Genomic DNA, 26,390 nt, shown 5'->3' with positions numbered 1-26,390 from the left:
AAATATTTTTACAGTCCAATTTGCTTTATTTTGTACACCAACCTCGTGTGGAACCGTATCAAAAGCCTTTGCAAAATCTAAGTAGACCACATCAACTGCATTACCCTGGTCTAAATTCCTACTTACCACCTCAAAGAAACAAATAAGGTTAGTTTGACATGATCTATCCTTCATAACTTCATGCTGACTATTACTAATAATTTTGTTTTCCATTAGGTATTCCTGAATATTATCTGGTATTAAACCTTCAAGTAGTTTCCCCACTATTGAAGTCAGGCTTACTGGTCTGTAATTCCCTGGTTGTGATCTAGCTCCCTTTTTAAATATAGGCACCACATCTGTTATACGCCAATCTTGTGGTACTGAGCCTGTGGAAAGGGAGTCCTTGAATATTAAATGTAATAGTTTGGCTATTACTAAACTTAACTCCTTGAGAACTCTTGGATGTATGCCATCGGGGCCAGGTGCCTTATTTACTTTAATTTTTTTAAGCCACCTATTAACTTCTTCCTCAGTTAACCAATTGTTCATTAATATGGAGGTTGTGACTCCTTCCTGCAGCACTACAATTGAAATTGATTCTTTCCTGGTAAACACAGAGGCAAAGAATTTGTTTAATACTTCTGCTTTTCCCTTATCTCCAATAATCTGCCTGCCCATCTCACACTGAAAGGGTGATTTATGAAATCATAAGACTTAGGAAAGTATAAATGTATGGTTTATGAAACAGTGTGTTTAAAGTACATATATGCTTGTGCATGGTATAATGAGCTGGGTCTTTCCGGACCGATGTTCTGTGTGAGTTACTGGGCTACCAGCTTGGTGCCACTGTGTTTACCCAGACATCGGACATGAAAGCCACAGAGGATGCCAGAGATGTGAAGAGCATTTGGGCAGAAGGTTTAAGCTTGAGCACTCACATCCTGGGATGAATGGAAGTCCTCTGACAACCATTTGCATTTGACTTTCCCAGACTGTGAGGAGCATAAACCAGCGGGTGGCTTCTGCATACCAAGTGGCTGAGGTGGCAAGCTTGCACATGCCCTTGGCTGATGCAGAAGATCTACTTGCCTGGCTTCAGAAGACTGGTATCGCTCTGATTGGCTTGTAGAAAATTTCCCACACTCTGATTGGCAGTAATATTTCATGAATTAACTCTGAAATATTACAAGAAACCCTCAGCCAATCCGGAGAGCAGATTCTAAGCGCCAGAACATCAACGGCAATTTTCGTTTTTCTCAATGTTATGATCCCGGTATAAAAGGTGTAAATGCCTGGTCTCCCGTGACATCAGGAAATAATAAACCTTTAAAGTGTTATGCATTGTTATTCTTACCTGTAAAATTGTTCAAAGAGGTTTTTTGGCAAAAACGATAACAGAGAATATTTTGTCGTTTTAATCTTGTTTCCTACATAAAACTGCGATATCCTTTTCGAGTCTCTCTCCCACTTTTTGTTGCTTGGAAACACAACTCGCTGCTTGTTAAGGTTGTATGTAGGACCCTTCCTACTGGGTAAAAGAAGAGGTGTGGCTTCGGTTGGACATCTTGAAGAATCCCTCTTTGTGATTCCTTTCCAACGATGGAGACTCGAATCCACTGAGAAAGCCATGATCTGCATGATGAAAAATGTTAATTATTAAATGAATGCATGTCAATATGCAGAACATGAAACAAAGAGCTAAACAGTAACAAAAAAAAAATCTTCTGGCTAGTGAAAACTTCAATGAAGGCTTTGAAAGCTAATCTGCTTATTGGAATTTAAGATTTTCAGATCAGTGATAAACATCTTTACCATCATTCAAAGGCCCAAAGTGTGAGTTTCAGGATTCGGATTAAAAAGATGGACAGTAGTTAATGTTATTTAACATTAATAATGGTTGCCCTCATTAGTAAGTGCATAGGGACAGTACTGTAGGGTGGGCAATAAGTGAATTTATTTCTCAGTAAGTGAATAATAGCTTGGATAAGACCAATGTTCATAAGACATATAGAACACCCACAAGCTCATGTTGAACCCCCAAAATAACCACAACATATATATAAGCGTATAAGTGTCACAGAGGAGTGCTACTGAGCATGGCAATATACATTTAAAACCAGAGACAAACATGAAACACAGACAGAGCTCAATGCACATCCAGCAAAACTTTATACACGGTACAGTGCCTAAATATACATGTATTGATATCTATTAAATAAAATGGTCTTTTAGTTTAACATTTTGGCCAAATTGTTGTAAGCCCCTGAGCCACTGCACGGCAGACCACACCTCAAGGGTCCCTACACTAATATAAATTCTTAATAACCTGTGCATTGCCAGGAAGAATGATTTATAATAAATCACACTGCAAGCAGGCAAGCTCCCCTGAGAGTGGGAGATGCTATGGAGTGAGTTTTTAACCATTTAAAAGATTGTGACAACTCTAATACAGAGTGATTTTCCTGGTAATGTACAGGTTAATAAAAGCTTCAATCAGACTTAGAACTTTGCAACTAATTTTGACAGATTTATTATAAATCATTCTTCCTGGCAATGCACAGGTTATTAAGAATTTATATTAGTGTAGGGACCCTTGAGGTGTGGTCTGCCGTGCAGTGGCTCAGGGGCTTACAACAATTTGGCCAAAATGCTAAACTAAAAGACCATTTTATTTAATAGATATCAATACATGTATATTTAGGCACTGTACCGTGTATAAAGTTTTGCTGGATGTGCATTGAGCTCTGTCTGTGTTTCATGTTTGTCTCTGGTTTTCAATGTTCATAAGAGTAAGATATACAGTAAACTTTCAACATTATTTACATAAATAGTCTAATTGCTACTAAGCAATCTGACCCTACATCAGATAATAGTGATCTGTCATCATTAGTAGCATATCATCTTTACGGCAACTGAGTCAGCATGACTTCCCCTGTTGTCATTCCTGCCAAAATGTTGCCCCACCCTGCCAGACATCTTCTAGAAGGATACATATGTTTGTTGCACTGTTTTTCTAACAGCAATGATGTACTTTCCAATTCTTACTAATTAAAAAGGAATCCGTTAACACCCATTGAATAATTGTAGCCTAGTCCAAACATAGCCTTTATAAACAAAAAATAATTAATGTAATATACAATTCCAGAGTTTTTCCATTAATAAGGGTGACATTTTGAATATATTTTTGTTTGGTGATTGAACAATCATAATCTCTATTTTCATGATCGTAATGTGTATAAGAATACTTAAAAATGTCCACCGGCGGATTGTAATACATGGCAATACTGTTCATACTCTATCCAGACTTCATGCAAAAACAAAGATCCTTGGTTCCTGAGTATCATGGGACTTCAGCATATCCCCCCTCTCTATTAGGGGAGTAATAGGTTCACATGCCTATGTGAAAAGGAGACTTTTTGGATCTATACCTTGGGCACTCTCCATCCAGGAAAGGGGGGGGGGGGCTCAACGAGTGCCTGGATATGAGCACACTCCTCTAATGATTGGTCTTGGTGGCTCTGCAGTGATTGGCGTCTCCTTTGTGTTTCTATGGTTTGTGCTGTGGAATGTGTGTGACCCTCCACCATGTATAATTAATTATTTCTGGTATACTGACATAATTATTGGATAATTCAATTTCTATTAGGACTGGAGGATATATTTCCTCAGTGGTGTCCTTTCTGTTGGCATAATCATCATTTATTCAAATTCATTTTTTTAAACTTTTATTTTTTTCCCCTGCTTTTCCTTTTCTGAGCCCCCCTTTTTCTGGTTTATCTTTTTTTCACATCCCGCCCTCCCTTCCACCCCACACACACTTTTCCCTCCACCTGTTTCTTTATATATTATTCAATATTAAATATATATATTGAATTATTGATAGGTTAATTACCATTTATGTATTTGTATTCATCATTTATACTTAAAAAATAAAATAATAATAATAATATATATATATATATATATTTTTTTTTTTCTTTCTCATTATTCCATCTTATTCATTTTCATATATTTGAGGTTGTACATTATTTCACTTCTTGGTCAGCTTTTCTTTTGTTTGGCTACATTTTAAGTCAATTGTATACCATGAATTTATAAAGATCCCTTTAATATATGTTGATTGTTATACGTTTTATCCATACCTTGTTCTCTTTTATATTTATAGACCGTATTGTTGCCTTTTGTATGGGTTAAAAATTCCTAATATGGTTTCCCCCCTACCCCCATTTTGTTTTATTGTGGTTATTTTGTTTTATATGCATTTTTGTGGGCAGCAACTCAGACTTTCATATGAAGGGTCAATCGCTTTCCTTATCACGGAGGTTATGGAGCACTATTTAAGGGTTGCCAAACCTTCCTGGTCTTACCTCTGATGAAGTCACGTAACCAGCGACTAAATGCATAGGGCTCTTTGTTCTGACGTCACCGCGTTAAGCGAGGTGTGCTGAAGGAACACGTTTGCAGTGCTGAGTTCCTGGAGGACATTTGTTTGGGGTGCTCCATCTCCTCTAGTCCCAATCGGTAGCACATCCTAACCAGATGACCTTGATTCTGGCTGGTGTTCTGTCTGATGATTCCAGCAGCTGCTATTTGAGATTATTCTCAGACATGCGCAATTTTAATTGGCGTTTGAGTGTAATATTTTTAGTTATGGTCTGATTAATAAATGCTTTGTATTCTGTTTTACACTATGGAACTTGTGCTCTCCCTTTTTGTTTTGTACACTGTATAAACAATTCAACAATTGGCTACTATAAACACACACATTTCCAAAACGTTATTATTCATCAAAAAACTCAACCTTTGTAGCAACCTTTTTATAAACCCTGGATAACATTTTAGAGTCCCATGCAGGGGATGGACAAAACATGAAGCATTCTTCTTGTCAATTTCAAAGCACCATCATATATGGATTAGTTAGGAGACACTTAATTAATTACAAGAACACGTCAAGTTACAAGATACAAATTTGATTACAAAGCTCTAAACAAACATGTCAATTTATTGAAGGAGGAATTTGTGTATGTTTATAATTAAGAGTAAGGCTGCAATCAAATACCCTGTATCTTACAATTACATATTTGTAATACCTCTGCTTCCTACTTTTAACCTCATCAGGTTTTGGATTAGGAAAAAAGAAAGGGGTTCAGCAGGATCAATGGTATCACAGAACATGGGGAACATAGTAAATGTTGTCTTGGTGACACAATTACTGCACTTTGTGGAGGGCTGATCTCCACAAAATATTAATTTCTTAAATTAAAATCCTTTGCACAACCTAGTAATCTAGGGATTGTATTTTATTGTATGTCTTTATGTATATAGCGCCATTAATGTACATAGCGCTTCACAGTAGTAATACACGTGGTAATCAAATAAATAACAGATAATATAAATAACAGATCATGGGAATAAGTGCTTTAGACATAAAAGTAACATTAAGGAAGAGGAGTCCCTGCCCCGAGGAGCTTACAGTCTAATTGGTAGGTAGGGAGAACGTACAGACAGTAGGACGGAGTTCTGGTAAGTGCGTCTGCAGGGGTCCAAGCTTTATGTATCATGTGTTCAGAATATCCACGGTGCTATTCATATGCTTCTTTAAGCAAGTGTGTCTTAAGTTGGGTCTTAAAGGTGGATAGAGAGGGTGCTAGTCGGGTACTGAGGGGATGAATTACCGGAGTTATAAATAGCTAACACAGGGGTTCTTAACCTCTTGAACCTTAATCACCCCTAAGGGACAAACAAGGTCCCCAATCACCCCATACCAATCATTTTATATACTGTATGATGTACCGGTACCATTTTAATATTTTGATTTCATATGCCAGCAACAGGAATAAGGATATATTTGACATAGGTTCAAAGCAAATACCAGTAGTTAGATAAAAATGTCATTTAATACTACGAAAACTGAACAAAAAAGAAACATCAAATTGTTTACAAAAAATAAATAAAAGCACCATTAATCAATGAACGTTTAGTGTAAGGGCCCTCTCTTTAGTAAGTACGTGTAACGAACAGATGGAAAATAATGGGCGGATCCCAATCAACCATGCATTTATTTGGTGGGAGATAAAGAAGCTTTCGAGGGTGCACGTGATGTCAGGGCGCATGCACAAGTGCTAGTGGAGCTCCGTGCATCCCGCTCACTATACTTCATTAGAGTCTCCGATCGGAACCACGTATTGAGCAAAAAACCACGGCGGTAGGCGGGGAAACATCAGTAAATGTCCCTGAAGACAGACCAAAAAGCTAAGACCCCAGATTTGTCCCGATTCGACCAGGGACCCTCCATGTCGGCGGAGGAAAAGAAAGATGGCACGGAAGTGCGCACCATTGGAATCAGCACAGGAGGGAGAGAGAGAGACAAAGAGCTGGCAGAGGGATGCGACTGGGGGGCAGAAAACTTCAGAGTAATGGGTGAGTAGCACAGCAGGGTGAGATATTGCACTCACCAAGCAGGACTTTCAGGTTATGCTCAATGAACTGCAAGCTGGGTTCCAGTTATAATTGGATAAAGCAGTGTCAGAGTTTAAAGCAGAGTTTTGTCACTGTCTAAAAGAACCACAGAGCAGGAAAACCAGAAGGATGCAACCTTACAAAATCAGGTAAATACCGACAATGAGGTCCTGCATCTCAATGAAGAGATAAGAGCCATGAGAGATGGTATAGATGACCTGGAGAACTTACAAATCCGCCATGTCCCTGAGTCGGTCTCCGCAGAAGCCCTCCAGCCATACCTTAAGAGACTGTTCACGTCAATTGACCCCCAGTTGCAAGATGGCGATCATCTGATGGACAGAGCTCACAGAGCCCTTGGACCGAGATTCCCGGTTATAAAGTAAATATGGGAAAATCAGAAGCTCTAAATTTGACGCTAACTGAAAAAGAGATCGAGGTGCCTAAATGACATTTTGACTATAAACTGAAAAAGACCCATCTGAAATATTTAGGAATGTATCTTACCAGAGATTATAATTCATTATATAAATATAACTAGTCATAAGAGAGGAAGGTACCCTAATTGATGCACACTACTCTACTGAATCAAAATAAATAACTTTTATTAGAATAAAAGTATAACGACAAAAAAAAAATCTCCATTAAAACCTAACATGAGCGCTGTTGGTAACGATACTCCTAAACATATCCTCTAAACCAAATGTAGTTTGGTATAATCCCCAAACAGAGCCTGCACAGAGACCGAGTGTCTTCACTGTAAAACTATAGATGTTTAATATGTAAACTTCTATTGGGAAGATAAACTCCAGGTAGGTACATCAATATCGCAGTGATAGAACATGTATACTGGCATTATAGTACCATATAAACCTGTGTCTTGTAGTTAGGGGTTAACAGGTATATACAGTAGAAGGTGCATGCATGTAATGAATAGTACCATATACTATGCCATATGATCGGTGACTGGTAATGCACAATCACTCTATGTAGGACTCTCAAACCATGGGATGTGCTCCTACTATCTATATGGATGGTTGATATCTATATCTCAGATATTCCTGTGGGAATATTGATATAGCCACATAGGCTGATTTCTGGGTAGGTATGCTCCCAAGGGATCTCCCCTCTTTTTTGTATAAATATAACTACCCTGACCTATTCTCTAAAATTAAAAAAAGATCTACAAGTCTGGAATTCATATTGTATATCCTGGATAGGGCACATAACCGCAGTTAAGATGAATATGGGGTGGGGGGAGGAATAACAAGCGAAATCCCTATGATGGAAGACACGACTTTCAATCGGGGACATAGAGCTGTCCCTTAGAAAAGGAATCAACATCTTGATACCTTTTGGGAAATGTTCTCATTGTTTGCACTAGCCGTGTCATGGTGTTTTGACACCTGCAGTGATAGAGGCAAGGGAGGGGTGGGGGGTATCGGGCAGGCTCCATTCTGATAACCCATGGCATTATGGGGGCTGAGAGACACCCGGATAGTATGTTTATTCATAAGACCTCAAAAGACCCAAACATTTATTTGGAGGACCTCAAATGCTAAATTCGATCAAACTTGGTTCCAGAGTGAGGATCTCAAAGCCTCTGCAACGCCCTCCCCAGTTGTCACAATCCCGGATCCCTCCCCCCAACCGTTCTGCAAAAGTTCAGAACTGCAATCCACGAGAGGAGAAAATTCCAGTGAGCCCCGGGGACAGACGGCACCGATGGTTGGTCCCTCATCAAACCCCTCCCTTCTCCCAAATCTAAGGGGGACCAGGGCCCGAAGCTCTTGTGGTACCAGTAGATCTGTGTCCAACAGGGGTGGGAGGGGGAAGAAGAGGGGTCCCCATTTGGCAGTAGCTCCCAGTAGAGCAAGTTCATCTTTTCTATCTGCAGCCTCTGCGGTGTTTCGAGGGACGATAGGGACAGCCACTGCTCCTGTCCTAGCAAATAGCATCCACCAAGGGATACCCCAGTCACCCGAAAGCAGTTAGACCTCAGCACTCTCACCTAGGCATCAGCAGGGCAGATTCCTTTTGATAGACCACTCCGTTTAAGTCTCCGCATGTCCAGGTCTGGCAAGAAGGGTGAGTTTTGAGTCAGGGGTTGGACAGGAGTGGGAGGGAAAGGGGGGGCTATGGGGTATGGGGAAGGGGGGGCAGACATTACAAGGGATGGAGGTGAAAATAGGAGATGGAGGGGAGCTAAGAGAAAAGAGGGGGAAAGATCATTTCTAACAGCCTAGAGATCTGGATCACTACTTTGATCTATCAGTGTTCTTGGGAGTGGAGACACTTCTTTCCTCGCCATCTAGAGAGGGGTGAGCCTCTCATTTTTCATTTGTAGCAGCTCTTGCATTAACTCTTAGAGGGAAGTGTTAAGATAAGAAAACAGGTCCAGGTTTTTATTGGCAGTAGTTGTTTTGACTCTCCAGAGGTGGGTTTACTCAGGCTTTACATTTCATCCGTGGGCGAGTTCACACCCGGGAAATTTGGTAACAGAGAAACATAACATTAACTTGGGAAATAGTTTTTCCCAACAGGATTTTGTCCTTGGTCTCCTGTTCTGGTATTTCTCTGGCTGGCGAGGTGTTCAGATGCTCGAGGGATCCAAGAGTTTAGAGAGCCTTTGGTCTTCCCTGAGTTCCTCTTGATTTTCTGGGACTGGCATGCTTATAGATTTGAGAAATCTTGAGGTCTCTTCTAGGCAGGATATCGACTTATATTGTCCTTTTTTTTAAACTATAAGCTTGAAAGGAAAGCCCCATCTATAGCAAACTTTGTGCTCAATCAGGATTTTAATGAGGGGCTTCATTTCTCGCCGTCTAGCAATCGTGACTTTTGATAAGTCACTGTAGATCTGTAAAGCTTCACGTTTGAATTGCAATTCTCCTCTTTCCCTGCTTGCAAACATTATCTTTTCATTGGTGGTGTAGGAATGAAGCCTTACAATTACATCCCGTCTCCTTCTAGGATCATCGGACCTTGGGCCCAGCGCCCTGTGTGCGCGATCTATTTCCAGATCCCTTGCCTCAAGCTCTGACCCCAGCAGGAGGAACAACTCACACAGGACGGAGAGCTTCACTGGAGATTGCTTCAGGTGTATTGCGGATCCGCAGGTTTCTGCCTGCAGTCCCTATTTTCATGACCTTCAATAATGTCCTTTAAAGCATTAATCTTGTGGCCTAATCTATTTATTTATCTCGTCATCAGCTGAGGACTGAGATATTAATATGTCCTCCATTTTAGCTTCCATTCCGTCCGTTCGTTGGGTGAGGGTATTTATTTCAGCTTTAAGGCCAGTGATGGTGGTGGCCAGGTCGTCTTTGAAGCCCTGCCTCAATTTTATAAATAACATTTCCAGGTATTTGTTGGTTATTTCCTTGCTTTCTTTTCCAGCCTGCAGCTGCAGCTCACTTGGCTGCTTGTGGGCAGATTCTCCTGGCACGCACGCTGCGGCGCCATCTTGTGTAGCAGCATTGTGCTCTCCGAGCGCTGCGTTGCCGGAAAGAATTTAGATTCTGCGTTTTTTTTTTAGTTTTCCCAGCCATTGCGGGTTGTTGTCTGGTTATTTCCTCAGGTTTGAGGATTTTCCTTGTGCGGTTTGCGCCCTAAGCCTTTGCTAGCGGAGGGTCATAGGAGCTCCTCGCTCAGGCGTCCATGCTTGGCGATGTCACCGGAAGTCTCCCAGGTAGAACAATTAGAACATTTTTAATAATATACAATCATTCAGTATTGCTGTGTATTTTTGCTGCAGTTAGATTTTTAGCTGCTATGTGGATATTGCGTTTACATTTTTTATTTACCGTTTTCTCTTTTTTTAAGGGGGCGGTGGGCAAGAGGGGTTTTTATTGTGTGGCTTCAGGGCAGAATGAGGGGTAGCCTCCAGACCTCCTCTTAGATATCCCCCCTCAGCCCTAGAACCAAAGGAGCCTGCAGCTTTAAGTTGCTGCTGCCAGCCTCTGTTTCCTCGTCCCTCCCCACCGGAGTAGGACCCGTCTGCTGGCTTGTCACTCCAGGGCTCAGACAGCAAGTGAGAGTCAGGGGGAGAGGCAGAACAGCGAGTCCCTGCAGTCCGGTCACCAGGATCAAATGCTGGTCGGTCGCACCACCCTCTTCGTGCCCTCCACGTCTTCTCTCACTCACCATCCGGTGGTGGCCATCTTGATCCGGGGCCGATCTGATCTGTGTACCACTTGTAGCTGCCCCGCCCGCAGAGACACTCTGGTCACGGGGGGCGTGGTGGGGATTAGTATACCCGCAAGCTCTCTCTCCACTATGGTCTAGCTCCTCTTCCAAGGCTCTGTGTGATCTACTTAGCTCCAGCGTTCTGCTCTGGCGGCCATTTTGTGCTGACACTAGTAGTTGAGCAGGGCCAACAATTCCCGGGCGATTGGCTATTTGCAGGACCCGGCATTTTGACCAGATGGGCGCTCTAGCCCTCAGTGGGTGTGACCTCCCTACAGCTGTGACACTGCGGTCGCGATGGTGCTCTCCCCGCCCTGCGCCACCTCTGTCCTCCGTCGGATCCGCTCCTTCAGAGCGCAGCATCGCTGGTCCTCCACGTGCCGTGATCGCCTCCGGGAGCACGGATCTTACCTCAATGGCTATCCGGTCGGATGTCTTCCCGGTATGTATCAGAGGATCCGCGCGGGTCTGGCGGTCATCTTTGACGGGTTAGCGTGCTGTTTATGGGGCCAAATTGGAGTCCGGTCCTCCTCCTGCCGCCCCTTGAGTCCGCTTCCCCCTCCTTTGCTGCCAGGACCTATGTTCTATTAATAAAATTGTTTTTGCCCAATTTTTGGTGATTTTGGGGTATTTATACCCCGTTTATGGCCGGAGCGGAGGTAACATGCGGCTGCCCTGGTTAACGTCTTGGCCACGCCCCCCGGCAAAAAAATAAACAACTTTTAAGCAGCTCAAGATAACCCTCTGTTGACCGTTCTTGGGTCTACATGAATCTTGTTTTTTCTTTCCAGGTGAGGGGAGCGCAGGAAGTTCTCAGAATATGTGAAACATAAATAAAAGACAAAAATAGTGCAACCAATATGTGGTCATTTTCTTAAGGTACAAGTGATATCTTTGCACTCTCAGATTTCTTCATGAATTTAAAGCATGTTAGAGACTCAATCTCTCTCTAACTAAGGGACATCAATAAAGATCTTCACCAGGGTGGTGTGGATAAACCTCTTGTATACTCGGGAATGAGGAAAAAGAAAACTCACAGGGTGGTAGGTTCAAAAGTATATTGTATCACAATAAAGGTACGGAATTTGCATTACACTTACATTGGCACATGAGAAAATAGGCGTTGTACGAGTGATGGGACGCGTGTCAGTGGCGCATGAAAAAATGAATTAAAAAATAATAGGAGCCTAACCAGACAGTCATAAGACTGGACTAGATCTATAAACCATACCTTCTTATTCACAACGACCATTTAAATCCATCACCCTTAGAATATTCTTATCAGAGCGGTTCAGCTTCCAAGGGATTTGACATTAAAACGCAACCAACACACTGTTTTCAGATACAATAACTAAATGCGTGCAATTTATATTCGAAATGCATCGTTTCCCTTCATGTTTCCAATGCCTGGAGCTCTAGACTGAAGGTAAAACGTGTCCCAGGCGATTATCCAAAACAAAAAAAGGTAAAATAAAAAAAAGATTCACCAGCATTTGTATTAATGAATCATTCTGCAGGTAGGTTTGTTCAGGAGATAAGCATCACAATGAAAGTACCCTATTAAAAGGAAAGCTGGACTGCACCTTTTTAATTTGCATTGCAATTACAGTACACTTTTGAACTGCAGAAAGTGGCTCACATCATTAAAGATGTTGCACTTGGAAAAAGAACAGCTCGTGGCCTGTGACCTGGAGAGCTGTATGTGGTATTTCTGACAAATTATATGATGTTATTTGTTTTTGTTTGCATTTCCTTTACCCCATTCTTCATTCATTGCCTTGAGGTTATACCAGGAGTCACATGGCTGCACAGAAAGTTATCGGATAACAGTATCTGGGCTTCAGGTTCTGGCACACATTGTCTGGGGATGTCTTAATAAAAAACTCTGTCATAAATAATGAATGTTTTATTCTGATTTCGTTCTCTTATGGAGCAGAATAATACAGACACAGTTGAACCCCAAATAGCATACACTGTTTTGTAGCATAAAAGGCAAAGGGAGTAATATTCCCTTTCAATCAAATGAATGGGATGTAAGGCCGCGTCCATGCCTATCGCACGACCGGCGCAATGTAATCACATTCATGGGAATGGTAATGTCTATAGTGCGCGCGTGCGAGCATCGGGAAGCTACAGGAGACAAATTATTTTGTCTTTGTAGCGCGACGACAGTGTCACGTGAGTGGTTCGCCCAATGAGGGCGAGCCAGCTCTGTGACGTCACTGCCATGCCCCGCCATCACGCCTCCCCGTCTGCCTACAGGACTGAAATCTCTCCTGCTGCAGGCGTGCATGACGCAGCGCGAACACTCGCACTAACATGGATGTGGCCTTAGGTGTCTTGATGGTTTAGCACTGCTTAATAAATAAGGCCCAGCTGACTTGACTTCTACAGTATATATATAAAAAATATTATTTTAAAATATAAATATTATTGCTTTAGCATTTGTTTTAAAGGTGCCATCCAAAATAAGACCAAGTATCAATAGTATTGAAACTACTGTATTTGAGTTACTCCAGCACTACATACAAAACCCCCACAAAAAACTCAATCATCCAGTGTAGGATTGCCCCCCAAAAATGTTTTTGATATGGTTAAAAAAACACAACAAAAAATGTACATTAAGTACATACTCTCATATAGGAAAATGGACTGCAACGTCAGGATGAATGTGGTCATTTCTCAAGCCAACTCCGTTTCAGTCCCATATGCCATGTGGTAGCTACGCTGTGTGGCAGTCCCGATGGGTGGTACAGAGCAGGTACCCGACAGCATACGGGACTGTAAACTGGACGGAACTTGACAAAGAGCCACATTCGGCCCAAAACATTTTCTGTTATAAAGGTATGTGACTTTTTGTGTGGTGGCGTGCTGCCTTTTTTTACTCTTACTGTAAACGGTTTCTTTGTTGAGACTATATAAAGTTTTCTTCTGTATGTAGCGCTGGAGTAACTCAAATAGAATAGTACATAACTTTCTGCAGATACTGGGAGTGATTCGCTACTACGTTCCCTTATCCCCCTTTTTTTTGTCTCCAAGGTTATTCCAGTTCTCTTTTTTTTGCTGTTGTCCTGTCTACGAATTGTTTATTTTTATGGATAATGGCAGTGATGCATTTAACCCACCGAGTGCCGTTATGTTGTCTGAATGTTACAAGCATGGCAGTGAAACGCATTTCTGCTACTTTTCTATGGGAGGACGCAATCTAAATGGAAGAGCAGGACACGCCTTTCCATTGGCTTCATTAGGGTGAGGCACATTGCGACCATCTGATCGCCATCAAAAGGCATGTGGCACCCAAAGGGGTTTATCACTAAAACTAGGTGACAAATATGCATAAGTTCACTCATTTTTATAGCTCACCATGTTAAGTTTAAAACAACAATTCTGCCTTTACAAAAAAATGTTTGCAAATTAATTATTTTACATAATTGAAACCAGGGGTCCACCAGAACTGAATCATGCTATTTTCATCTCCGGGGAATCCCTGGTTCCAGAGAGATTTACCAGTGAACTCACTGGTGCCAGTGATCCATCCTACGAAACTATATAGCTACCAAATCTTGCTGAACCCGTGAGCCAATAGTAAGCTGCAACGTCATCATTTTCAGCTTACTATTGGTCGACAGTGGCAGCCACATTGGACTCTCCAGGAAATTAATTGGCCTGGAAAACAGTAATTATCTCGAAACCAGGATGGTCCCCGGAGGTGAAAGTAACAGGGTTCATCTCAGGGAACCCCCTGGTTCCAGTTTTATGTAAAATAATAATTACAAATGTTTCTGGGATTGCTGCTTTAGGATCTCATTTTTTTTCCCTGCTCCCTTTCCTAACTGGACCTCAGGGATCGAGTGGCAGTGGATACATTTTAAGGGGTGGCGCTATTGAGGCTGATAATTGCCCCTTTATTGTCCCATGACAAAAACAAAATACATTTTCAGGCTTTCAAATATACTTATTTACTAAGTCATCACCTAAATACTATTTTTAGTTCACTTTGCTCCTCTGTGGAACACCCCTTTAAATAGATGCCTCACCAACAGCACTATCTACAAGGCATAACATTCAAAGGGCCATAGTTAAGTCTGGCCCATTAATCAGAGTCTCTGCATGAGGCTTTCCATGTGAATTCCATAGGATACAAAGCATCACATGGACAGAGGCACTTGTAAAGTTACTTCGAGGCAGGAATGTGGGTGGAATTTAATAGCAGTCAGGAGATCGAAGATATTAGTCATACCCCATCCTAGAAGTACAGGAAATCATTGCAGCCAAATAATATATTATATTGGATTTCTGGAGCAAGAAGTTTAGACTCATTAACAGCGGATCATGCAATAGCCCTCCAAACTTACAACATGGAGATTATGATTAGTGATGTAATTTTCACTGACGTTTGTCCCCCAGGCAAAATTTGCCTATTTTGTATTAAAACTTTGAAAGTCGTCAAGTTTCACAATTGTTATTCTCAAGCAGTAAACATGCGAAGTGACATGACCCTTTTTATACATTGTAATTTTTGCAAAATTCAGAGCAATATCAACGTTTATGAACATTTGTATCTAAATGTGAACTTTAAGAGAACACAAATTTTAAAACATCCACACATCTCTAATTATGATATTTACACTTAAAGGGACAGGTAATGTAATCGATGGGGAGCACCCTACTAACCTGCAGTATCCTTTTACTTTATAACATAGCTAACCACATTTTTTGCAAAGTAACAGGCCTCCACAAATAAACACAAGTATACCCCACATGAGCTCCAACGCTGTTCCGCCACTGAGTAAGAGACACTGCGGAATGATTGAGAGAACTTGACATTCTATGCTTTGTTGGTTGGTGTGGACTTTAGAAGTGTCAGAGAACCTTTCTGTGAAGGCCAATTGCCTTTACAAAAAATACGCTATTCCTTCAATTTAACTATTTCAGCTCCAGCAGATGCAGTTAACTGATGGATGTCATTAAAATAAAATTTTAAAAACGTATCCTGCTTCTCTTGTTTGAATGTTAGTACTCCTAATAGATTACGAATTTCACGGATCTCAGTCTTGCATCTCCGAGATATTCTATGTTAAATTAGCACAAAGATTTGCGATATAAAGTTAGGCCTAAAACATATTGAGCCTTTTCTCCTCCACATTCTCCATACTCTTGGTATTTGTAACAGATCCTGGATCTCCTCTTACCTCTCCCATTGTACTTTCAGTGTCTCTTTTTACCAACACCTCCATCAATCTCTCTGTGGGGGTACCCCAGTGCTCTGTCCTGGGACCTCTCCTCTATTCTCTTTACACACTCTCTAGGTGACCTAATCACATCTCTTGAGTTCAAATATTACCTCTATGCGGACGACACACAAATTTACCTTTCAACCCCTGACCTTACACCTGCTGTACAGAGCAAAGTTTTTGAATGTCTCTCTGCGATATCATCCTGGATGGTACTTTAAATTAACATGTCAAAAACAGAGCTCCTCATATTGTATTTCATCCCAAACCTGGTCCTACTACCTCCCCCTACATTACTGTTGGAAGCACTATCATACACCCAGTAGCCCAAGCACTTTGCCTAGGGGTCACATTTGACTCCTCTCTCACATTCAAAAGGTATCTAAAACCTGTCGCTTTCTCCTCCGCAATATTACAAAGATACGCCCTTACCTCTGTTGCTCGACTGCTAAAACTCTGCCTCAGGTCCTCATTCTCTGTCATCTCGACTACTGTAACCTCCTGCTGTCCGGCCTTCCTGCCTCTCACCATGTCTCATGATACTGAAACCATGAAGTGAACAAGCCGTGGATCCGGATCAGCGAAACAAGCGTGCTCCAGTCCGAAATCAGATAACAGAAAACACTATAAACTGTCATACCAGTTTCGTTATTTATCTTTTGGAATGTGACTGTCATAAAAATATATTGGTAGTTGTACGAGATGTGTGCAGAGGTATGCAATGGAGACGGTTTTGAAGGTGAAATAAAAATAAGGCTTTATTGCCTTTTCCTTTAAACAATACCGCAAACAAAAATATACATAAAACAATAAACACCTATCCCTGTGTAAGGGCTAACTTACTTCCCCAGTCCCTCTCTGAAAGGCTGGGGGGAAAGCCCCTTACCCACTTATCACCCTAAAGTGTCAGCGGTACCTTAACGCAGGTGGCCCTTCAGGTCAGTGGTGTCCGGGTAGGTGTCCGCTTGAGGGTCCAGGCATGGTCCCCTTTTGGATTGCTCTCAGAACGTAGCCCTCCTTTGCCTCCTTTGCCTTGTGAGCTAAGGAATCCCTTTCCTGTTTCTTAGATCAGACTTTTTCTAAAAGTCCTATTAAGCCAGGTGGAGTCTGGTTGATTGCCTGCGTGCAATTAACCAGCACACTGCTGGATTTAGAGGAAGTTAACCCCCAACAGTGATAAGTCCCCTGTTACAGTCGTACAATAAGACCGCTACAGTCTAGGAACATTGAACATATAATGTCTTATTAAGAAGAAAGATATGGCCCATCCGAAGGCACGCCACTTCTCTACCTGTTCCCAGGGGGGTATACTCAATTTTTCTTTTTCAGTGATAGAACATATTCCTCATCATCCTCGAGGGGGTGACAGATTAAATAAATTGAATAAGAAATAAATGTTTTGGATATATTCTTTGAATACCCTACATCCATCAGGAATTAATAGTGACTGAGAACTTAAACATTTTTTGACAGATTGGTAGTTCCAGTTCTAATTCAAAGTTTAACTAGGCCTGTTTACAATTAAGTCTATATTTCAGATGGTTATTTTCTTACTTATATATAATGACTATTTAATACATTTATTTTGAGATTTTTTCTATACTGTATATCATTATTTCTATCATTTTTTGAGAATATTATTATTGGTTATTATATAGGTTTGATACTATAGGTTTTTTAAATATATATTTTAATTGTTATCACTTTAATACATTATGAATTAATTATTTATTTTGATTATCTTTATAGTTGATTATATGTTTAGTATGGCTTAAGTTTTAAATTTGTAAGCATTTGATATAATTATACTTGTTGCTTATTTAAGTACACATTGCTATATCTACTGGTTACTTTAGTTTTTTGTCAATCTTACAGTTCTAATTGTATGTAGATACATATATTATATAAAGTTTGTTTTTAGTCTTTAGAGTTATATGTTATGTTTGTGACTTGCACTTGTTTGTTTTGATGGTTTCTTGATCTCTATGTTGCTATTTAGGAGACTCCATGATTTTCTCCTCTTGTGTTTTGAATCTATGATTAGATTAACTATTCAATAGGTGTGTATTACTCAACACTCCCCCAGTCATTCGTCCTATTAGATAGCGATCACCTGTCATACTGTATGTACGTTTGCACATTAAACTCTTCGTTTTTCATCAATTGCGCTTTGGGTCTCTAATCATTACCAGTGAGCAGTGACAATCTTTGCTTCCATTTTTTTTTTTAATATGGGGATAGGTGCCTTACAAAGAGTGAACCTTTAGGCTCAGTAACTTAAATGGAGCCATGAAGTGTTTGGCCGAGTCCATAGAAGGACAGGCGTGCTGAGGCGTGCGGACGCTCCGCGCTGAGCCCTGCATCCTCAATGAGGATGCCTTGAGAGGGGGCTCACGCGAGCGTCCGCAGGCGTGCTGACGAGATGGAGGTTTCAGCCGAGCGCAAAGCTGTTTTTCAGCGCGCTGTTGGCTGAAAACCTCCAATCCCAGCACAGCAGTGTCGGCGCCGTGATGTCGACGTCAGTGCGTCACGGGCGATTGGCCCAGCGACGTCACTGCCCCGCCTCCAACCACCTCCCCCCGGCTCCGATCGCGCCCGCTGGCTCGCCTGTATGGGCATGAAATCGCCCAGATTTCAGCAGGCGAGCCTCAGCGTCAGCGCGGTTCGGATCGCCTCACCCCTCTATGGCCCTGGCCTTTTGCAGCATCGAAGGTGCCCTATGGACTTGCACTTTTTCATAAAATTGTCCCATTACTTCCAAGCAACTGTTCCCTCTGCTCGTTTATTTTCTAACCCTCCCCCACATTCCCCAGTTTGTTTTTTTTTTGTTTGTTTTTAAATAGAATGGGTACCAAAGATTCCCTGGAGTTGCAATATGATATTTACAGCAGCGGAGACCCTCTGGTTCCAGACAAATTTATCAATAAAAGTAGCACGTTTCAGACCCTTCCAGGGGAAACAAAATTGCCAAAGGTAACCCTCCACGTCATCCTACTGGCCCACGTGATATGAGGAATGTAAAAAAAAAAACAGGAAGTACACACTGGAAAATAAATATTTTGAAGGTGCAATCCCTTCTCTTTGTTTTTTCTCCATTTTGAAAGAGGCTCTTTTCACATTCCTGTAGGCCCTTCGCAAACATTATTGTACCTTTCTAAAGCTGTGAAAAACAAAATGCTGTAATCCAATTGAGAAATACATTACTCGAGTGACATGCGCGCCGCCTGGAGCTGCAGGGCGGCAGACTGAAGAGGAGATAGAGGAATTTGTTTTGCGCAGGCAATGGCCACATCACGTGAGTGGTTCAGCCAATGAGGATGAACCGCTCACAGCCAAGTCACCATGTCTCCTCTGCTCCTCTCCTGTCTCCTCAGCATGATAAAGATGCCGCTCAGCGGCATCTGTTATAATCAAGGCCTTAGAAGCAAATCCCTCCTACTTGGAATATAACAAGATGGCCGACAGAATCAGATCAAATATGAATTCCAGTGGCACAGTCAGTTCCCTCACTTGGGAGGACAGCCAGTAAACCGCAAATATGAACCAATTTCTAAAACACCCCACATACAGGGAAACTATGCTGAAATTCAGAGTTTTATTTGCTTTCCAAAAAAAAAAAAAAAAACACTTTGTGTACTATTAATCAGAAGGGCTATGAAGTGGTAAACAGTAAAACATTTGACAGCATATTCAGCAAGAATATCTAGCATTATAAATCTAGGTGAAAGGATACACTGGTTTAAATACATCTTGTTATTCTCCAATACAGCCTATAATCCCCAGGAGGATATTATCTGAGCAATGCAGGGACTAAATCCTAAAGAAGTGAGATACTATTTATATGTTTAATCCCCCAAAAGGGTCATTTATATTATTTCTTAAATAAATGGGGACTACAATTCTTGACAAAGTTCCCAAGAGATGCTCAGACTCTAGTCTTACAGGTGAAGCTATAATTTATTAGTCAGCCTTCCTAAAAAAAATAATAATAAACAAAAAGGATTCCCCAGAGTTGCATATTGTTGTCAACACATTTATTATTCTTTGCTAATTATTGTGGCTTTTCCAGACATTTATAAGTGTGGTGACTGGCCCCAGATCTGTTTGGTGCAAAAACGCCTTTACAGAACGAGGCCTTTGGGGATCAGTGGACAGATGAAGATGAAGTAGCAGGTCTCATTTGCCAGCACAGAGCAGATGTGTCTGTTGCTTTGTTCTTAGACTCCTATTTAAAAAATAAAGTGCTGTGACTGCTGAACACCCATCCAAAAACAAACAAAAAAAAAACCAAACAGGTACTTGGTGATGTACTGAATCTGTTCTGCAATTTCGTTACTGCATGAAATTATGAGAATCTTCTTTTTTGTTCAGAGTAACAACCCGATTTTTACCTGAAAATAGTATCATTTTTGTACTCTTGGAAAGTGTTTCCTGCATTTCTGTGCAAATCTGCAAAACCTTTAAAAAATCACATGGATTTTCATTCCAATCTTCTCTAAACTTTTACTTGTTAGACTGTATGTTTAGATTGCAGAACAGCTCATAAAAACTTTAGTTAGATATGCACATTTAACACGTTAAGGGGCAATGCACCTTTGTAATATACACACATATTGCAATATTAGTGATATCATGTAGCATAGTAGCACCTTTTCTGTTATTTATAACATTAGTTTATTAATCTCACATAGGTTACAAAATATTACAGTCTGCCCCAAAAGACTAATTCCAAAGAAAACAACAAACAGAACAGATTACAGTATTGCTTTTGCTCAACAGAACAAGGAATGGGAATTGCAGTGTTTTGGCTTAAATAGCAGTACCTTTTCTATATCTGCCCTTTTTCGATAATCCCCCCTAAAATGTTTTACAACAGCAGAAAACTGCTGGAGAAATGCACAACTATGTATAGAATCACTATAAAAGAGTAAAGTGACGATATACACTTTTTTGGCAGGATGTGCAGTATTGTTGCTTGTAGAATATAAAGAACGCTGTATCATAAAAGATAAATTGTGCATATCGTACTGGCAAACAGTCTTAATAGAAATGATTGTTCAACAAGTGATCAAAGCTACTACTCACATGGCCTAGAGTGAAGATGAACCTGTAAAGGTATCTTTGTGGGAGGAATCCCCTTCTTTCACAGTCACTTGTGGTAGTTGATCTCTTGTTTGTGTGGTGGGAACCTCTGCCCATGAATGGAATCAGAACCAGAACCCTCTCTTTTGGTGTGAAATATCCCTCATGTATTGAATCAGCATACACAGAGAAAATGTGTGTAAATATATGACATATAAAAATAGTACAGCACTCTGTACTTACATATACAATTGCATCAGTGGCCAGTAAGGGAGTGTTTGCAGCAGCCTAGAAATCGCGTCGCCTGGGATCCTTCGCTTGTGTGTACTTTTCACTTCCGCGTTCACAGCTTACTGCTGATTGGTCCTGGCAGTTCCTCGGCGTCCTACAGCTGCCGCTCAGCTTCAAAAGATCCGTGATCCTTTTAGAGCTGAGCTGCACCCCAAACCCACCGTAGCAAACTTGACACCCTCTACAATTCAATTTGTCGTTTTGTTCTCCAATGCAACTACAACACACATCGCTGTGAAATGCTCAAAGGAACTAGATTGGTCATCACTCGAGTCTAGGCGCAAAATTAATTTTTCCTGTCTTGCCTTCAAATACTTTCTGGGCAAGCTACCCACCTATCTGAACAAGCTCCTCACCCCTACCACATGCAGCACTGGTCCCAAGGCTCAACAAAGTATCCGGCCGCTCCTTCTCCTACCGTGCACCCCAAAACTGGAACAACCTACCGGAGACTCTCACATCCACCACCAGTTTATGTTCTTTCAAAACTAAGGCTGTCTCACATTTTAATCTGGTCTGTAACTGTTACATAAGCCTATAATATACATCTTCTCTAACTGTGCATGCAATGTACTGTATATAATGTATACCCTGTTCATTTATGTAACTGTACTTGTAACCATGTATTATTTGTCATTTTAACTCTATGCCCACGACATACTTGAAAACGAGAGGTAACTCTCAATGTATTACTTCCTGGTAAAACATGTTATAAATAAATAAGTAAAACCCTGTACATCAAGGTACTATGGTAGTTTTCTATGGGTAGATCTGCAGAGAAAGGGAAGATTCTCTCCTATCATCATCGGCCTGATCACATGATCAGGAAGTGCTGGAAGGGCCATGGACACAGAGGTGGCACGACCCTCCAGTACTAAAGTAGCAGTCCAAGCTGCAGTTTAAAAAAAAAAAATCCATTAATATCAATATAATCTACACAATGACTAGTAATTAGATAAGTTGCCAATGGATCTGTTCTCCTGTGATCGATCGGCGAAGATCAGCTCGGGGGTTCACTAAATGGCTGTCAGTGCAGCTGCAGAGGACCAAAGCTGCAAAGTTCTGTGGGGAAGATCATGTGACCAGGCAGTCACTAGATACAATTGGTGCACTGCTAGAGAGACGACAGGGCTCAAAAAAGGGTGTGCCAGAGCCTGTTTCAGAAGGGGATGTGACTTTGTAAATGGTTGCTATAGAAACAAAAAATGCTTGTTACATTATAATACATTAAAAATGTCAGAGTTGATGTTTTGTTTTTTTTAAATACTACAAGTATATTCTCATAGAACAGAACTGATTTATTTAATTTAAAAAAAAAAAAAAACAGACGTACTGTACTGTAGGATTTTGCTTGGTCTGCAGCTTTAAAGGGATTTAAGATGCATGATTCCTTCTCTGTGAAAAGAAAACAAGGAATACGAAGGGCAGACATGACCTGCTCAACACACAGTGACAAAAATAAGTGGGTATAAATAGACATTGAAAAATTATTTTAACACTCTTTACAAATGAATCCAATCACCAGGACTTAACCCCTTGAACATGTCCCTTTCATCGGCTCACTTGTGTTCTGGGGAGGATGACAATGAGGTGATCTGCTACCTACTGTATAACAGTGTAGTCTAGAAAGAACACCGGGTTACAGGAGGTCATTCTTTTTCATTTTCATTGCTAAGCAGTTTGAATTCATTCCAATTTGGAGTTTTATTACGCATGTGAAGTGCCAAATTCTTGTTTAACTATTGTGTCATAAAGCTGCACATCAAGCTCACAGAACACTAAGTTATGTCTAAGCTCTGAGACAGAGTGATATGTAAGCAATAAGTCACAATTATACCGTAAAACTTGGATGGCATTATTGTCCATGTAAAGTGCTTGGCCAAATCCATTTCAGATGATGAAGAATAGTGATAAGGCAGCGTTTCAAAACACCATTATAAAGCTTTAAAGCAGCAATTCACACTGCTTGATCTTTCCTTTTACTTACCTGTACCAGGGGGTCCACCAAGAGCTCCCCCCTTGTCCCCTTGACGCCCGAAGACTCCCTGGTCCCCATAGCTCTGGCACTGGGCAGAATATCTGCACGCTGGACACACAATGGCGACAGCGTCTGAGCTTGCACTCTCACCCAATAGTAACCGGCGACATTGTCGGCGACCCCGCAGCCATGTTTGTAATACCGAAGGCTATATTTGGCATTTGTTTGTGGTCAAAACAGACAACAACAAAAAAACATCTCTTGGGAAATTGGGGGTTGCAGATGTCGTTCAGGTGATATGGATTTTAAGCATGGCTGTTTCTCTGCATATCCTACAGCATTCCTGTAACGTCTGCCCATGGAAAACAGCAAGAAACAAAATATTATTATAAGGGGATAACAGGATTGTTTAAGTTGAACTTGTCTCAACTTTGTGTGAATGCAGAAGTTGTAGCTAAATGAAAGCGAATAATATCCCCCATTGTGTAATAATAGTATTTAATTTTTTCAAATGTGCTTTCTTTCTGTACAATTCTTTTATATAGGGCCATATTTAATTTACAATCTTCTGCCGCAAGACATCTTACAGCCCATTGAGTTAAATGTTCTGTAAGGCGTCAACCAGCACAGAAAGGTATTTTATGGCAGAAGACTGCTTAGCAAATATGGTCCATAATCCATATAATCTACAAATTGTACAATTTATAACAAAGTATATTGAAGTTATGAACCAAAACTGATCTACTTGTACTCCATATACTTTGAGCTCTGCATGTTGCAAGATACTATGATGGTATTAAAGGTGCCGTGCTGTGAAATATCGCACATTTGAAGGGAGTGACTATCACTTTTTGAAAGGCAATATTATTCAATTATTTGGTCCCAACATTTATATGACGTCTCATACTGTACAGTGAGAGCATTTGAAGTAAAAAGTTATTGGGGGGAGGGATTAAAAAATCAAGACCATAGACACGTGTAGCTGGGTCCCCCTTACTTGCACAGAGGAGGGGAGCTGCCCTGCATCGGGCAGCTGGTGTTGTGGCGGCCATCTTGGAATGGCTACGCAAGTGACTAAGAGAACTAACCCTCCCAGAAGCCTCGGCTGGGTCACATAGGCCGTCCCAGACAATGAGGCGCGAGTGGCCATTTTGAGAGACTCCCGATATTCTCCGCGGGACATAGAGAATTTAGCCAGTCATCACAGAGCCAGCAAAGGGGACTGATGTGTCCAGGGAGCTAGTAAGCCCCTGAACGAGGCCAGAACTTTACCCCAAGGCCCCAGTTAGGTCCCGATCACCCTTGAGAACAGTATTTCAGGGAAGCCCTAGATAGGGACCCTTCCAAGTAGAACTGCAACCCGCAGCATTGTACCGGACGGACATCCTTGCGGCGTCCTACACTCAAGCTGAGACGCACGTGGCAGCCAGAAGTAAGACCCTCCGGCAGGAGACTGCACCGCGTGCACAGCCTGGATGTAAAGTGTGAGGGGATTTATGTTGGAGGACCCACTATGTGGGACCTGATCCAATTCTGCCTCCCAAGTGTTCCCTGGTCAGGACTGTTGACCAGGAAGATACCACTGTGTACCTACACTCACAGGGGGTAGCGCTACCTCACATTTACATGTGATTGTTCTGTGGACACCAGGGCACCCTCAATACTTTGGGGGGCCACCATTGATGCTATTGTGTTGTATTGATGGTATAGATGTATATTGTTATCGTTGGTATAATATAACTGCTTTACTGTATCACACTATAACAAGTTGTATAGTGTTTATTGGTTCCTATGCGGAGTAATCCTGCTTACGCTGGGATCCTCATAGGTGGAGGCGCTGCACCGCGATATATATATAATCTCAGGCTCACCAGGAACGGAGGCATTGGCCTTTTGTGAGCCTCACAGGTAACAACAACACGCGTAATAATCCACGGTTTCCCTTTGGCATAGGGAAAGGGGGTTACACACGGTAAGGAAGGATCCTCCCCTCTATATGGATCTGGGGTACCTGTCTGGAGATTTAAATGGGTAACTTCTAATAACCACATCGCTTTCATTTCACGTTAAAACATGGGAGTGCAAATTCTATAGAACTTACAGCATTGAAATTATCTGTTGGAGTAGACAGTATTGCACTATTTTTGTGTTTTCACTTTCTTTTCCGTGTACTGATGTGATTTGCGCACCTGTTTTTCCTTCGTTTGCTGATTGAATTTGGTTTGAATTCTACGTCGGGAGCTGCACTCTTTAAGGACAGTATATAATTTATGTTATTTGATTAATTAGTAATATTATTTGCGCTTGTCTTTTCTATTTCACTTTTATTTCATTTATGAACATACACCTGTATTATATATCTCTATCAGTAAAAGGGGCACTCGCAGTTGCGGAGCTAAAGTCAATGGAATAGCAATATAGAAGCTATGCACTCTCTTCTTCCTTAAACAATCAGTTGTATTCAAAATACAGGATCGCCGTTTCAGGGGGGGGGGGGGGTATTTGTATATATATATATATATATATATACATATATATATATATATATATATATATACACAGGCATACCCCGCATTAGCGTACGCAATGGGACCGAAGCATGTATGTAAAGTGAAAATGTACTTAAAGTGAAGCAATACCTTTTTCCCACGTATCGATGCATGTACTGTACTGCAATCGTCATATACGTGCTTAACTGATGTAAATAACACATGTGTAACAGGCTCTATAGTCTCCCCGCTTGTGCACAGCTTCGGTACAGGTAGGCAGCTGGTATTGCTGTTCAGGACGTGACGACAGGCGCATGCGTGAGATGCAGTTTGCCTATTGGGCGATATGTACTTACTCGCGAGTGTACTTAAAGTGAGTGTCCTTAAACCGGGGTATGCCTGTATATATTTATTAAAGATTAGTAACAATTGCACCAATTGTTTCTTAATCTATACTTTTTTCCTCAGTTCAATTCATGATTGTCCTTCATAACTGATGTGGCTACGGCTCTAGACAAATTATGGGATCTTATCATCCTGGTACAATAATCATCCTGGTACAATAAAGCTTTTGTCGAACAAGTACTTTCAGTAGTACACAGATGGAATTCGCTCTGACACAGTTCTCTCCTAACACGTGCCTGAAAACTAATTATCTCAGAGCAACTGATTATTACCTGCCTCCAT

The 26,390-nt window shown here is 41.2% G+C and overlaps 1 protein-coding gene across 3 annotated transcripts in view; it reads right to left on the bottom strand.

The window, feature by feature from the left end:
• ATP10B (ATPase phospholipid transporting 10B (putative)) overlaps nt 1-26,390 on the bottom strand; it is a 255,531-nt gene that overhangs the window by 102,728 nt on the left and 126,413 nt on the right. For 2 of the 3 annotated variants that reach the window (XM_075601935.1, XM_075601934.1), the window contains one exon: nt 1,337-1,614. In XM_075601935.1, the coding sequence (XP_075458050.1) occupies nt 1,337-1,611 (275 nt within the window). In that variant the 5' untranslated portion in view covers nt 1,612-1,614. Of the gene's footprint in view, nt 1-1,336; nt 1,615-16,295; nt 16,450-26,390 lie in introns of those variants that run through there. The other variant, XM_075601933.1, reaches the window with a different exon arrangement.

The sequence above is a fragment of the Ascaphus truei genome, chromosome 5 (genome assembly GCF_040206685.1).
Source record: "Ascaphus truei isolate aAscTru1 chromosome 5, aAscTru1.hap1, whole genome shotgun sequence".
NCBI classification, from domain to species: domain Eukaryota; kingdom Metazoa; phylum Chordata; class Amphibia; order Anura; family Ascaphidae; genus Ascaphus; species Ascaphus truei.
Note: the sequence above shows the minus strand (reverse complement) of the source record. Positions and strands in the feature narration are given on the sequence as shown.